The sequence below is a fragment of the Pteropus alecto genome, unplaced genomic scaffold (assembly GCF_000325575.1).
Source record: "Pteropus alecto unplaced genomic scaffold, ASM32557v1 scaffold164, whole genome shotgun sequence".
NCBI lineage: Eukaryota > Metazoa > Chordata > Mammalia > Chiroptera > Pteropodidae > Pteropus > Pteropus alecto.
In genome coordinates this window covers 23,791,042-23,806,825 of record NW_006439568.1, presented here as the reverse complement: position 1 = coordinate 23,806,825, position 15,784 = coordinate 23,791,042, and the positions used below count along the sequence as shown (strand labels likewise).

The 15,784-nt window shown below is 41.8% G+C and overlaps 1 protein-coding gene across 3 annotated transcripts in view; it reads left to right on the top strand.

Annotated features, from left to right (window-relative positions):
• The window catches only part of MATN2 (matrilin 2), a 132,219-nt gene that overhangs the window by 60,986 nt on the left and 55,449 nt on the right, over positions 1-15,784 (top strand). For all 3 annotated transcript variants that reach the window (XM_006916660.2, XM_025050139.1, XM_015592967.1), the window contains exon 5: positions 7,525-7,647. In XM_006916660.2, the coding sequence (XP_006916722.1) occupies positions 7,525-7,647 (123 nt within the window). The remainder of the gene's footprint in view (positions 1-7,524; positions 7,648-15,784) is intronic.

Here is a 15,784-nt window from a genome sequence, read left to right as displayed (position 1 = left end):
TTTCTTCAGTGTTCCAGCGTGGAAGCTCAAGGCCGATGACTCACATTTACTGCTGAAAGTCTTTAAAATCCAACTGCAGCTGTCGAAAATAAGATTAGTGCTTTCAGACATGATAAAAGAAGGGGAATGGTCCCAAAAATGTGGGCTCGGGTTTTGCCTGGGTCTGTGGAGTCCTAATCTTGAAGGAGCTTTTGGGTTGGAGCAGGGAGAAATCCCGTGGTTTCCCACTTGAATGAAATAGCAGCCCTAGTAATATACTTCTCTCTTGCTGTGATAGATAAGTTTTGATTTTTACGTCTCAGGCTAATTAACAGCAGGAGCTATAAAAAAGCCAAGCGTATCTTTGAAGGTGTTCATTTTGCTATGACTCCAAAGGAGAGATTAAACTGTCACGGGTGTCAACAGCATGCAATGTGGCTTGTCTAAAATTCTGAAAAGTCAGTAAAAACCCTTTGATTTCACCCAGGATGATGTTAGCCACAGCAGCCACATCTCTGTCCTGTGCTCCTTGTCGGATGTAACCAGATAAAAGTTTTCCAAGTTCTCTGGGCCAAGGGTTTTAAGGTCACAAAGGAAGGAAGGTACTTTAGAGTATCTGCGAGAACCTTGGGGGAAACAAAGGGCAGATTTGAGCACAGTTTGGGGGCTCTTAGATAGCAAATTCTCACTGATTTATTTTACCTGGAAAGACTGAGCAGACACAATTAACGTCCTCCTAAAATCCTCTATGAACTAAGAAAAACAAGCAAATTTTGCTATGTGCTAAGGCTCGCCCTCTGGCAAGGCATTGCTGGAGTTCGGTGAGATCTTTTGTTATAAAATTGCCTACTTTGCTGTATTAGATCAATTCATCACAGAACGCACAGACCAAACTGAGTCAAAGATACGTGACATTATTTAAAGAAGTTTGAACCTAAGGTCCATGTGAGGGGTTTTCATAGGCACCCAATCAAGTGACACCAATTAGAATTATGATGTAGGCAAAATTCATTCGGGGTCCACCTCTCCTCCATGCTTAACTAGGCCCACACCCCCAAGATCTTTCTTCACCCCAGTCTAAGAAGAAAGGAGGCTCACGTTTGTTGAGTACCTGCCATCTGTCAGGTGCGTTACTCATCTATATTATCTCATTTAGCCCCCCAATGAGATGTTAATTATTTAGCTTCTATGAAAATCGAGTCTCATAGAAATCAGTTCTGTGAAGTCACACGAGGCACCCAGCGGCGGCCAGGTCTGGCTCCAGAGGCCGCGTTCTTTCAGTCTGCCCGATTGCCTCACTCCCACCCTGTCTAAACAAACAAAGCTGCCCTTTATCTTGTCCTCCAAGGTTCAAGTCTCTTGATCGTTATTTTCTCATGCTACCTCCCTGAGGCCCTTGTATGAAATCATCTTTTCAGTGAGACTGCCTTCAGGCCACACCATTTAACAGAAGCTCCCTTCCTTCCACGCTCCCAGCTCTTTTCCTGCTTAATTTTGTTCCACAGCACATATAACATCTAACATAACGTATGGTTTTACCTGTTTATTTTGTTTATGCCTGGCCTCTGTCAGTGGTATGCTGGTAAATGTTTAACAATCAGATCCCCAGGGAGAGAAAGCTCTGATTTGTAATGTACACCAATTCCTGTGGTGTAAATACTGCCACCGGGGCCGATTTCAAGCTACCCACTTGGCCTTGCTGAATGCGGAGTTGGGAAGAGGTGTGCCCAGTCTGTCGTGAGTCAGTAGGAGCTGGCTCCGCACTCAAATATCATCTCCATGGTGACAGGGATCAACTGATTGATTTTTAATCTATTTTTTTCACTGTTGTTTTTCCAGCACTTTGAACAATTTGACAAATAAATTAATTCAGACAGTTATTCAAATATATTTTTAAAAACTGACCCCATGCCGATACCATGCTAGATATTTGAGGTAATAGGCTAAACAAAACAAGCATTGCCCTCATATGACAGAGGAAAAAGACATTAAATAATTAATTGCAAATTAAGTGTTAAAGTATAATTGTGGTAAGGGAAATTATGAGGAGTGGTCAGATAGAAGCCCCCGAATCCTCCAGGCTTGTGGCTCTCAAGTTAAATCAACAAACGTCCACTGAGCAGCCCCCATGTGAAATGCATAGTATCACCCAGGCACCCTGAGGGATGTCGAGACTTACCTTGTTCCTCTCAGAGTTTACGGCCTAGGTAAGGTTAGTGAGGGAGGAACACCTGACAACCCTGTGTTTGTGTAACGTGGACATGGGTTCCTCTGTCCGTTCATAAGTACTTATGGAGCACCTGCAACATGCCAGGCACTGTGCTAGGCATCAGGGATGCAGCAGACAGCAAGGCTGTGGTTCCTTAGCTGTCGTGATGATTCTTCTGGTGTCTGCAGCTGGAGGCTGGCTCCCAGATGTCATTGTGCTCTGCACCTTCTTTCTGGCGTGGGAATACCTCTCGCTGGGGATGAGAGGAAGGAGGAGTATCGTTCCCATCTCACTCATCTTCCCATGACCCCATTTCTGATGGAAGAGAGTATTTTTAAGACTCTAGGAACACCCCGTTGGGAGGCAGGGTATATGGCCTCTGCCACCATCCATTCAGCGGGTGAACACTTACGGATCACCAACTATATGCGCTAGGACACGATGCTAGGTTCTAGGGAATCCAGACTGAAGTGGACCAGCTCAGTGCCACTGTGGAGCATACAGATATGTGATCAGATCTTTCCAATACCGTGGGACAAATGCATAATAAGTGTGACAGTGGAGCCATGTGTATGGTGCTAGGGAGTCAGAGGAGGGAGCCTCTAAGCTCAGCCAATCTGGAGAAGGCTTCCTGGAGGAGGTGACATTTGACAGAAGTGGTGAGCCATGAGTGGGGGTCACCAGGTAAAGAAGGCTTGGAAGGGTAATGGGAACTCTGAATCCAGTGCTTCTCCCATCCCCCACGGTTCTATCATCCTTCAGTGAAATCCTCCCAGGCTGTGAGAAAAAGAAGTGCTGTTTTTCAAAAGCGTACAGAATCATCCAAACACATCTGTATTTGTTTCAAATGGAAGTGACCGCTGCCCAAAAAACAGCAGTTGTTTTGTCAGAACCTAGTCTGTATTTATTCCTTTGTCTTTGTTTAATTAAATTTATCCCTCAATGGTTTCTTCTGGGACAGTACAGACCACTAGTAGCCATAAATCCCCTACATTCTAAAAACAGTATGAACGGACAACATGCGTGAGGCCAACTGGCAAGCCTGCTGTTTGTGGGACTGTTCTTCTGGAATGCGGCCATAATCCTGTTCCTACCACACTTTGCACCCTCACGTAGTGTCTGAGAAGGGACCGAGGATGGCAATAAACGTGAGATTTGTTTAAAGGAGGAAACTAAGTCTGGCGGGCTCAGTTAGTAAATGGGGAGAGGGATGGAGAGGCTGACTGTGGTTCTGGGCACCTTCTCCATGAAGGATTGTGAAGACTTTTTATCCAGTAGGTTCAATGGCTCTCAACCTGGCTGCACACTGAAGTTATCTGGGAGCTGCCAGCCTCCTAGCCCCGGCCAGTCTGATTTAAGGAGCAGGGTGGAGGCTGGGCATCAGGGTTTCAAAAGGTCCCCAGATGGTTCTAATGAGCAGCCGAGATTGGGCACTGCTGCCTCTGTAGATGGGACTTTGCAGTTGTTTCCAGGCTGTCTTGTGGGTATCCAGCCCTGTCCTGGATGGAATAAGCATTCATTGTCTCTCTCTACCTACCCTGTGGGAGGAAGTCTTTTGGAGAAAAGATCTTTGCTTCAAGGTCCTGGTTCATTGTTTTCGAAATGCTAATTTCAAAGGGGTTCTTTTGTAAGGCCTTGATTTTTTTCATTGTTATGAAAGTTTCTTTTATAAACTCTTGTGAGAAAATTTGTAATCAGATAGTTATAAATAAGAGAATAAAAGTCACCTAACTCCCATCACTCCTTCCTAACCACCGTTAGGCAAGGTTCTTGCTGGAAATGGAGGGGTGGCAAACTGGCAGCAGCTGGAACAGAGTAAGGAGTCCCCAGCTCCTGTCCCCCGCCTCCAGAGATGGGCTTGGGATTTGGGGGGTAGGTTGTTGCAGTGTGCTGGGCTATCATTTTCCAGCCATTGAGCCTCTGTGCAGACAGGGATGCTGCCCTCCCGATTAGGAAGCTTAGGGTCTAGCAAGAGAGACACATTGTTGACATCACTACAGAAAGGCCTGTGTAGTCCGCGTTGTGGCAAAGGCCAAGAAGGAGAAGAGCAAGGGCATTGACAGTGGATGGGAGGGGCCGAAGGCTCTGAATAACTGGTTATGGTCCTCATTTCAAGAGGTTAATTTTCCCATTAACGTGCAGGCTGCTTCAGCCTGCAACTTAGAAAACTACAGCTATTCCCAAACAAAGCGGCGACCTTCGTTTAACCGTGCGAGAAGTCCTTTGTTTTCCAGAGCTGAGAGAAACTGATACTTTGAGGTTTATTCTTCTAAAGCATGACTCAGGTGAAATCACCTGTCTACCTTTTGAAGGATTTTACCTTGAGTGGGCCCCACTGCCTGCTGCATTAAGTTCAGAGTGTGAAGCCTGTGGTCAGGCCCTCTGCCATCTGGTGTCAGTTGTCCTTCCAGTCCTCCCTCCTGCTACTTCCCTGGGAATTCTCGGGGTGAAATTCCGCTTCCGGGCCTGTCTTGCTTTCCTCCATTTCTGCACGCTTCTTCGCACTGGTCCCTCGGCCCACAGCGCCGTTTCCCTTCCTCATTCTCTCACACTTACCTGCCAGCCTTTTCCAGTCCTCTCTTGACTGGCAGTCATTCATTCCCTTTCTGAGCTCCTATTGTATTGTCATCATCTCTCTTACGGGTTTCTAGCATGTTCTGCTTAGTGTTTTAGTTATTTAGGGTGCACCTGATAGCCACTCTGGCCTTTCCAGTCTTCAGATGGGGCTAATTTGTTCCATCTTGGAACCGCTCCACTCACTGGTCCTTCAGTCAGGAAGGCCCCTTCCAGAGCTTCAGGTTACCAACCTTCCAACACAAGCCGCAGGACCACAGGACCGCAGGAATCCTGTGTCTGATCTGTCATTCCTGCATGCCTAGTGCCTGGGACAAAGTAGTGCTTCGTTTATTAAATAAATGAAAAGTATCGTATGATTTAACTTTTCTTACATCTCTGGCCTAGGGTTGTTAACTAACTGCAGGTTTTGTCATTCTTTAATTAGTCTCTATAATTTTTGCATGAGCCGAAGTTTTTTCTGATTATTAGTGTTTTCCTTATATCTAAATTCACTGGAAATCGCAATTGGTTTTCCCAACTGGAAATCTAGGATACAAATATTCTGGTAAAAGTTAAAGAAATTTACATCTATAATTTTTTTTCATCTACTTTATAGATTTGGGAATGAAAATACGTCTTTTAGTATTTTAAAACCAGAATTCTTATTCGTGGATGCTTAGACTTAAGCATTTTAAATGTTATGTTATAATTTTATTTTTTAATTATTTAATGCATTTTATAGAGATGATGAATAAATCAGTGTTTATATTTTTATCACTTCAATGTTTTATATTTATCTGAAAGCATAATAAACTATAAAACTCAGAGACCTAGGAGATCACTTTAAAGTGTAGCTGTTGGATTCAGTGATTAATCAAGCTTTCTAGTTAATTGAGTTTTACCATAGCTCAATATTATTAACTATAATAAAAAATATTAACCTGATAAAAAATTATTTTTAATATATTTAATCTCTTTAATGCTCTCTAGTTTTCTTTAACTTTAATGGTAAAGTTACTGGAAGAACTAGTTATGAAACTAAGCTATTTTCCTTGCTGAGAACTAATGTCATCATGTCAGCATGTTTCTGAAAAGGAGACACCAAATCAGTGATAGATTAAAAATGCCTTTAACCTTTTCATCCTCTGATATATTCTTAGTTCCACTGCATCAAGTGCATTCCTGTGAGTGCATTCTTACATTGCATTTAAATAAATATCCAGGGCTCAGCCCTTGTGGACATATAATAAATATTTGACCAAAATAGGACCAGCCCATGGGATTGCAAATTGGTACAGCCACTATGGAAAACAGTATGGAGGTTTCTCAAAAAATTAAAAATAGACATACCTTTTGACCCAGGAATTGCACTTCTGGGTATTTATCTAAAGAAAACCAAAACAATAATTCATAAAGATTTATGCACCCCAATATTCATGGCAGCACAATTTACAATAGCCAAGTTATGGAAACAGCCTAAATGCTCATCAACAGAGATCGGATAAAGAAATTATGGTTCACATATACAATGGAATATTACTCAGCCATTAAAAAAAATGGAATTCTACCATTTGCAAGAACATAGATGAACCTAGAGATTCTTATGCTGAGTGAAATAACTCAGACAGAGAAAGACAAATACCATATGATTTCCCTTATATGCGGAATCTAAGGAACAAAAAGAACAAACTAATCAACAACAGACTCACAAATATAGTGGACAATTTGGTAACGGACAGAGGGGAGAGGGGTTGGGGGACTGAGAGAATGGACGAAGGGTTAAAGAAGTACAAATTAGCAGTTGATAGCTGGTCACGGGGAGGGGGAGCACGGCAGAGGGAATGCAGTTAGCATTAATATGATGGCTAGGTGGAGGGCCAGGGGAGAGAGGGAACAATTGGGGGGATCATTTTATGAACTGTATAGACATCTAGCCAATGTACTGTATACCTGAAACTAATTTAAATAAATAAATTAAAAAAGAAAAAAGAAAAAAAATAGGACCAACCTGCTAATAGCCATACATCCATTTCTCCCTAGTCATCTTTGTTACTTCTACCTAAACTCCTCTGGCTTCCCATTTTCCTCATTTGTTACTAGCTGACTGAATAGAGTGCAAAGAGGATTTTCAAAGATCTATAGACACATGGAATGAGAAAAAGTATGTCCAAAGGGGCTAATAGAAGACTTGGGAATTAGGGAGTATTCTTAGGCCTTCCATGTTTTTGGTGGAGTTGCAGCTCTTTCCACTGTGTCCTCTCTCAGCTTCCCCATCTGCAAAATGTCAGACAGTGCCAGATTACCTCAGGACAAATTGCTGAGCCTGACTACAAAGCTTTTTGGTTCTCAAAGGGTAGGAATGATACTTGACACAGACAAGAGCAGATGCCTGCTCATGATAACTCAGTTTCCTCAAAATGTTTTCAGAGTACTTTCAGTGACATGGGAAAATACAAACTGATACGAATTTAAAATTATTTAATGCATTTAATAGAGGTGAATGATTTTAACTTGGAAAAATATGTTTTTATATATAAATAGGAACTCTACAAAATGTTAACAGAAGTTGCCTCTGGGTAGTAGAATTGCAGGTGGGAGCTTACAGGTGGATTTTCTTTTATAGATTTTTCCATGCTTTTCAAATTTTCTACTATGATCATATATCAATGCTTATAATGTTTTTAAAAGTTATTTTAGCAAGTGCTGTATTGTTGCTTGTTGCATGGCCCCATGCTGAGGGTCATTCAGAATTGTGTTCTAATGGCATGACTTTGCCCCAGTCCAGGATCTGTGTGCAGCAGAGGATCATGGCTGTGAGCAGCTCTGTGTGAATGTGCTGGGCTCCTTCGTCTGCCAGTGCTACAGTGGCTACACTCTGGCTGAGGACGGGAAAAGGTGTGTGGGTGAGTATGCCTTCCAGCCTTGCTTAAGGAAAGGGACAAGTTAAGCATAGTAAGGAAGGAGGGGGAGGACCCCGCGTGTCCAATTGCTCTCCTTTGAGTTGTCAACACAGCACTCAGTCCTCTGGTCTAGTTGTTAGAACTGGAACTTTAAAACCTTCATTTATGTCTGAGGTTAGCATTTTCTCATTCTGGGTCCTCGGCTAAAGGCCTATTTATTATAATCTGTGTAAATATGGTTGTCTGTTACCACAATCTTTGAAAGGACTGGGTGGATTTTCGTCAAATTTGGAGGGTATTTTTAAGATGGCTTGACTTAACTATAGCTCATGTGTTATATACATGAAGTTAACTTGGTGGTTGATGACTAGCACCTCAAAGACATGGGCAGCTGTCTTGGCACATGACTGCCAGGTGTAAGAGCCCAGACATATATAATAAGACATGATGGTCAGAGAAAACAAACAGTAGCCTCAAACACAAGCCCCAGCTAAAGGAGCATCATGGGCAGTGCTTGGAACTGCAGGCACCAACTTGTAATGAGTTGAGTAGTGTCCCACTTGGGCGGTTCCACATTGCGTGACCCGGTGAGAGGTAGGAGAGGTGGGGGTGACATCTGATATCTTCAGTGATGGACAGTGGTTCTCTTCAGCACTTGCAGAGCAGGCCCATCCCTAATGCACCTCCCATTTTGTCTACAGAACCCTTTAACTTGCACAGCCTCATCCCTCCACCAACAAAAAGTGCCTAACAAATAGTGTTCAATAAATGGGACTGGAAACTTAGGCAGAAAATCTGGAAGGAAGAGGACTCGACTGATAGCAGAACTAGAACTTATATTTTCTGACTCTAAATCCTGCGTTTTCTGTTCTACATTCCATTGTTTTCAATGGAGCCTAATATTTCTTGCTTCCCACAAACAGTGAATGGTTTTGTTTTTTTTTTCTGCACATAGAATTTACATTTTCCAGCACACCCGGAGTTTAGCTAAGGACATGGAAGGAAAAAGCAACACACATAAACTGTAGGTGGTAGCCCGCTCTTTGCAGGTGAAGAGTGAGAGTATCACGGCTTTGTTTGTTTTTACATACTTATGGAGATGAAAACTGCCCTCATTCGAGGTCAACACATAGAATTGGTCTCCTGAGCATTAAAATTGTTTTGTTTTGTTTTTTTCCTTAGTCTGCTGGTGGTGACCGTGATAGGTGGCAGGGTACATCTACTAACACCGGCAAAACAGAAGACAGCATAGTATATATCAACCAACTCTTATGATTTTTGCTTCATTAATTTTTGTTATATAAGTAATATACTCTTTCTGATGAACTTAAACAGATGAGAAAAATCACTGTTAATAGTTTGTTATCTTTTCTGCCAGACTTTTCCGCATATAAAGATCTGCCGCAAAATATTTTGTTAATGTTTAACAAAATGAGATCATACTATTTATTTTGTTTCACATATATTTTTTTCTCTTACCAGTTGTTAAATGGGTAGAAACTTTGGGTACTGCAGAGTCAGAAGGAAATCAGGCCGTTGGGAGTAAGGCTAGTGGATGAGCTTTAGGAAACAGGATTAGAGTGTCTGGTAGATGAGGGTGAGGGAAGGGTCAGGGAGAGTCCAGAGCTTACGTGGGTGACAGTAAGTAGATAGGGCAGAGGCAGTGGAGGCCAGGCTGGGGCAAAGGACCTGCCTTGGCCTTTGGAAAACTGGCAGGCAGTGAGGAACCTAGTTTTCTGAGTGTTGCCAAATAATTGCCTAATTGTCCCTATGTAGCAGAGAACCTTTTTGTCTCTAAGGGTTTTGCTCTAACTTCTGGAATTTGACATTTATTGAAGAACAGCAAGCATAAGAATAGATGCTGTGGTTGCCAGGGAGCTGTTATGGGCTGCGTTTATTAGAGATGGGTGTTTCTCTTGCTGCTGTTATCAGCAAGTAAGAATGTCTGCCTTTCCTCAAAGGAAGTGGAAGTTTCCAAGCGAGAGTGGGCAAATGGAAGAGCCTGTGTGTGATCCGGGTCTTAACATCATGTGTTCCTATCATCATCTTCTTCAACCAAGAGCCTGACCTGTAAGAGGCTGAGAATGAAATATTAAGCAATGGTGGACATTTATGGCCAGTTACCTTGGTTAGAGAAACTGAACAAATTCTCAAAAGGTCAGTTTCTGCTTTATGAGTCTGTGCTGAGTGCAAAGCAAATGATAGAGGTAATAGAGACTATAGGAGGTCAGAGAAGACGGACATCCTAATGGCTGGAGTGGGGAAGATCTGGGCAAACAAGGAAGGGTAGCAATTGATCAGATGTCCAAGGCAAGGGGAGACGTGAAGAGCAATGATGGTGTGGAGGTGGCAGTGTTCTCAAAGCTTAGGGCCTGAGCCTGGGCTGACGGAATGGGCAGGTCTCGCTCCTGGGAGCTGATAGATTAGGAAGAGACTGTAACAGAGAACACCAAATTAAAAGCTAAACAGGCAGCCTAACCTGAGGATGTAAATCTGAAGGGGCTTGGCAAAGATGGAGACCCCAAGTATCAGATTTACAGCATGAAATTGAAAGGAGAGCAAAAGGCCGATGGAGACCCTGGAAAAATTCCATTAGCAGCTGATCTGGGTGGCCCGTATGTAGACAGGCAGGGGAAGTTAAGAATGTGGTGACTACAAATCCCAATTAATCCACGATGATCCTAGTTTTTGCCTGTTGGCTCAATTCTCACTAGCACTCCCTTTTACTCTCAAAGGGGTTCTAGTTTGAGGATAAATTACATGATCACCCTAGATAAGGCTGGCCAGCTTGACTTAAACAGTTGAGGAGACCAGCTCTGTTGAAACAGATAATTTATGCAGGTGTAAAGAAAGCGATAAAGTTTAAGACAGCAGAAGGAACCAGACCGTTCAGGGCTTTGAAGAGCAGGCTAAAGAGTCTGGACTTCGTCTCTGAAAAGGAGTTACTGAAGGACTTGTACTGGAAGTGACAAATGCAAAGCCTCATCTTAAGGAACTTAATCTTGTGGTAAACTGCAGGATGGATTCAAGGAGGAAGGCGGTGAGAGGTGGAAAGACCCGTTGGGAGATGATGGCAATCACCAGACGAGGTGACAAGAGCCAGGGTTTGAGTAGCGACTGTAGGAATGGAGAGGGAAGGAATGAGGGTCGAAAGAAGGTGCTACAAGTAGGGGAGAAGGAAAAGTCACAACTGACCCCTGAGTTTGAGCTTCCATGACTCTGAGAGTGATGGCAACAGCGATGGAAGAGTGATGAGAACCTATCTTTAGGAAAGATAATAAGTAGTTTTAGATCAGGTGAGGGGGAAGTTGAGGTGGGACATCAACAAGGACAGGTGAAGAGGGAGCAGAGAACAGCCCCAACACAACAGGGAGAGATTAGCATCAATGACACCGAAAGGAAGCAGCATAGTTCATTTCTTTCTAAATTATAATCTCCTTCTGTTTTTCATTTAAAATGTCATTTATGTGTATTTTTTGTTGTTGTTGCTGCTGTTTTGAAGGCATCTGGACCTTCAATACAGTAAGACCTGGGCTCAAATCCCAGTTCTGCTATTTGCTAGTCATGTGTCTTTGCGTAAGTCATTCAGTTTCTGCAGTTTTCTCATCCATAATGTAGAGTAAGAGGATTTTTGTGGGATTAAATAAGATAATAAGCAAGTTCCTAATACACAGTGGGCAATATTATTATTATTTATTATTATTATTATTATTATTTTACTACTACTACTGCTTCTGCAACAGAAATTATTATCATTTCCTGGGTATCTTGAAGTGTGGAGTGAGAGGAGTGTGAAGGCCTGAGCCTTGGGTTGTAGCCACATTTAGGCAACAGGAGAGAGAAGTGGGGGCAAAAAAAATATCCATGAAGAGCCTAAGGTGGGGAGGGGGCTTGAAGGGGTGGGAAAGAGAGAATCAGAAGAGTCGTGGAGTTTGGTGGGGAAGAGGATTTCTAGGCCGTGCCAATATTCATTTCACGCTCCAGTGAGGCCAAAGGGAACAGGACTCAGAAAAGCCATCTAGTTGTGTCATTGATTCATCTCAGCAAACATTTCAGAACTCTCTGCTAGATACTCTGCTAAGCATCAGGGACACAAAGATGACCAGAAGATAATGATCGAGAGGGGCAGGGTAAAGGGCAGATTTCAGCGGGTAGGGAGTGGGTTATGAGAAAGTGGGGCCAGGACATCAAAACTCTTCATTGAAAGATGTTTGGTAGAAATTCACCGTGTTCAGCTCCTGGCTGATGGATGCAATGGGTTCCACAGCAGTGGTTCTAGTTCTTTGACTCATCCCATAATTATGATGTGACCTGCCTGAAAATCCAATTCTTAGCCAGATCAGGACCCTTAGACAACATCCCCACCCTTTTGAGTTAGTGGAAGATTCAATTCAATGCCAGTCCCCATCTCCCTGCCCGCTCCTTACACTCTGGGCAGAACCAAGCCTTCTTCCACATTCGGGTGAACAAGGGTGGATATTGACTAAGGGCCTCCTTTCGCTTTACTTGAGTCCCTGTATTTATAATCCATCAGCTGCCGCTAAAGCTGTGTTAATTTCCATCCCAAAGTGTACATTACAATTTTTTAAAATTTATTTTTAATTATAGTTGCCATATAATATTATATTAGTGTCAGGTACGAAACATAGTAATTCAACATTTATGTTCCCTATAATGTGATTACATAATAAGTCTAATAACCATGTCACTATCAAGCTACATTTTTCAAAGACCATTATCTATATCCTGGAGGTTGAGTTTTGTGCTGTACGTGCTCACCTGGTATTTACCAACAGCCTTGTCTTTCGGGGTAATGTTTGCATCATATCTGCCTAAGCAGATTGTAAACCCTTGAAGACAGAGGCCACTCGTACTTTTCTCCTTTCACAAAGTGGAAATGCAATACATTTTTCTTGAGTCATTGACTGAGGTTGAGTGATTGATTGCAATCTCAAGCATTTTAAAAATCTTTTCCCCTTGATGGGATTTTAAATTACAAAATCATTTCTTTCTTATTACTACAAAAATAACAAGAGTACAGATATGTATAAAGTCAAAATCTGAAAGTTATTCCTCCCTAATTTTAATTCTTCCCCAGTTTTCATCGCTGCTAAGAGCTTGGCTTCTCCTTCCTGCCTTTCCTCTAAGATGTCTTACGAATGTTGTTCGTTGTTACCATTCAAGGTTTAGCACATGCCTGACACATAGCAATTGCTCAATAAATGGTTGTGGAACAAATGAATGACATTAAGGTACCCCTTTACCCCCAAATTCAACCTTATCTGATTAGGCAGTGTGATTTAAAAAATGTAGATCACATTTATTGAATATTACTGTCTAGGACGTGTTTGAACTATTTTATGTGTAATCGAAACAACCTATGAGGTAGGTACTATTATTACTCACATTTTTTATATGTCTCTTAACCTCTCTATGTTTCAGTGACTTCATCTGTAAATTGAAGATAATGAAAACAATAACACCTACCTCCAAGGGTGGTTGTGAGGATTAAATGAGTTAATACATATAGAGCGCTTACAACAGTGCTCTATGTATTTGTTAATATTATTACTATCATTACAATGTCTGATACACAGATATTAGTTGAATCTGAATTTGTATATCCTTTATGAATTTCTGTCTTACAAATGGTTGTGTTTAATAATATATCAAATGTCTGGTACATTTTAAAAATCAGATTGAAGTCTGTGCTCAAATAATAAATAGCATGAGAATTTAATATGGCGGTACTGCTGCCTTCAAAGCTTTTTGCCTATTTCTCCCATATTAATTACCCTCAGTGAGGAGGGAATGGTTGATATATAAGTTGAGGACAAGGAATGGTAAGATCAATTTTTGTGTTAAAAGAGCAGACTTTTAATTCATCAGCTAACTCTTCATATTTGGAACACGATTTTTCCCACCCCTAAGGTAAGAGATGCCTCCCTATATTAGTTTGTTAGGGTTGCCATTAAAAGGACACCACAGACAGTGGCTAAAAGTCCAGGATCAAGGTGATTTCTTCTGAGGTCTGTCTCTTTGACTCAGCAGGTGGCTGCTCTCTTGCTGCCTCTTCACACGGTCTTTCCTCTGTGCATGTTCATCCCTGGTCTCTACTTTTGTGTCCTGAATTCCAATTCTTATAAGGACACCAGTCAGATTGTATTAGAATGCAGCCTATTGGCCTCATTCTATCTCCAGATACAGTCACATTCTGACCAGCTGGGGGTTAGAACTTTGACATGTGAATTTGAGATGGGGGAGACACAATTCAGCCTAGAACATTTATTGATTGTTATCAAAAGCAATAAGGAACCTCTGAGTTTTAAAATCCTGCATATAGCAATCCAGTTGTGCCTTGGGGAGGAGAGATTTTGCAAATCTGACTATGCGTGTGTCTAATATATTCTCAGCAAGTAAATTGGTTCTTCAATTTCTCTAAATGATGAATTGGGGTTTTTTTAATCTGTCAAAAACCTTTGAAACCCAAATGCTCCTCTTGAAAAAACCTCATTTCTACCAGCACCATCCCCTTGCAGACCGATCTCTGCTGAGAAAACCTTGGAATGTGACCAGATTATAAATCTGAGATTGTCAATTTTAGGCTTTATTACCTTGCACCAAAGTATTGTTTATCCTTGGAGACAGGTGAGCGATTTCTCGCATATTAGGCAGACACTGAACCTGTGTACACTGGCTGCTGACCTGAGATCTTAGCAGTTTGTGATCCGGAGGACCAAAGAGCTACCGCCATGGAATCACAGCAGTCCCCCGGGTCCGCGGTTTCACTTTCCATGGTCTCAGTTACCCACGGTCAACCACAGACTGAAAATGTTAAACGGAAAATTACAGAAATAAATAATTCATAAGTTTTAACCCATTTCCCGTTTGCCCCTAGAATACTCACTGGCGACACTTGCATCTGCAGCGTTTACCCCGAGATAACTCATGGATTCCAGTCCTAACCTTACCCTCAAAGTTTGCTATGAAATATCTCGCTTTATTATTTTTGCATTGCTCTAGTATATCGATAGTCTTTGGAAACAAACGACATCATTCTGTTTATAGCATTCTGTTTTTAGTAGTGGTATTTCCATTTATAAAATATAGTAATTCTCAATTGCTGAAAATGTCAAATCCTAGAAAATGTAGCATTCCTACATGTGATGTTAAATTAACGCTGGCAGTGAACTGTACTCTTTTTTTTTTCTAAATGGGAAAACGGTTACATTTCATGCCATTCCAAGTAGCATGATGAAATCTCGAGCCATCCAGCTCTGTCCTGCCTGGTATGTGAATCATCCCTTCGTCCAGCATACCCATGCTGGACATGCTCCCTGCCCGTTAGTCACGTCGTAGCCGTATGACCAGAAGGTCAGTAGTAGCCTAATGCTATGTTGTGCTATGTCGCATTATTCATTCACCTCACTTCATCAGTAGTAGCCTAATGCTATGTCGCATTATTCATTCACCTCACTTCATCTCACACATAGCCATTTTATCATCTCACATATCACAAGTAGAAGGGCGAGTTCAGTGCAGTAAGACATTTTGAGAGAGACCACATTCACATAACTTTTATTATAGTATATTGTTATAATTGTTCCACTTTATTATTAGTTATTGTGTTGATCTCTTACTATGCCTAATTTATAAATTAAACTTTATCACAGGTATGGATGTATAAGAGAAAACAGTATATACAGGGTTCAGTACTATCTATGGCTTCAAATATCCACTGGGGCCTTGGAATGTATTCCCTGAGGATAAGGGGGGAATACTGTACTCTGTTTGTAAAGGAGAGTATAGTAATTTCAGACAAAATAACTAAGAAAGGATTTTTTGAAGTAGACGAGGACTTGTAACAACAGAGGCATCTCTGAGTCGTACACATAGGTCATCTTCATACATCCTCCCCTCAACTGGCTCTCTCTTTTTACAAGTACAATTTTATAACCAAGGAAGTTATGCAAAGAACCCAAAACATGCGGCAAAGGATGTCAGAGTTGAATGGATTAGAACGCTCTTGGCTTTAAAAAGTTAAGTTCACATGCCTAGAAGTTCGTTTCTCTACTGATTGTCTCATCTCCTGCCGCCAGTGAACCAATGGGCCACCCTCAAATCAAGGTGGTATTTGACA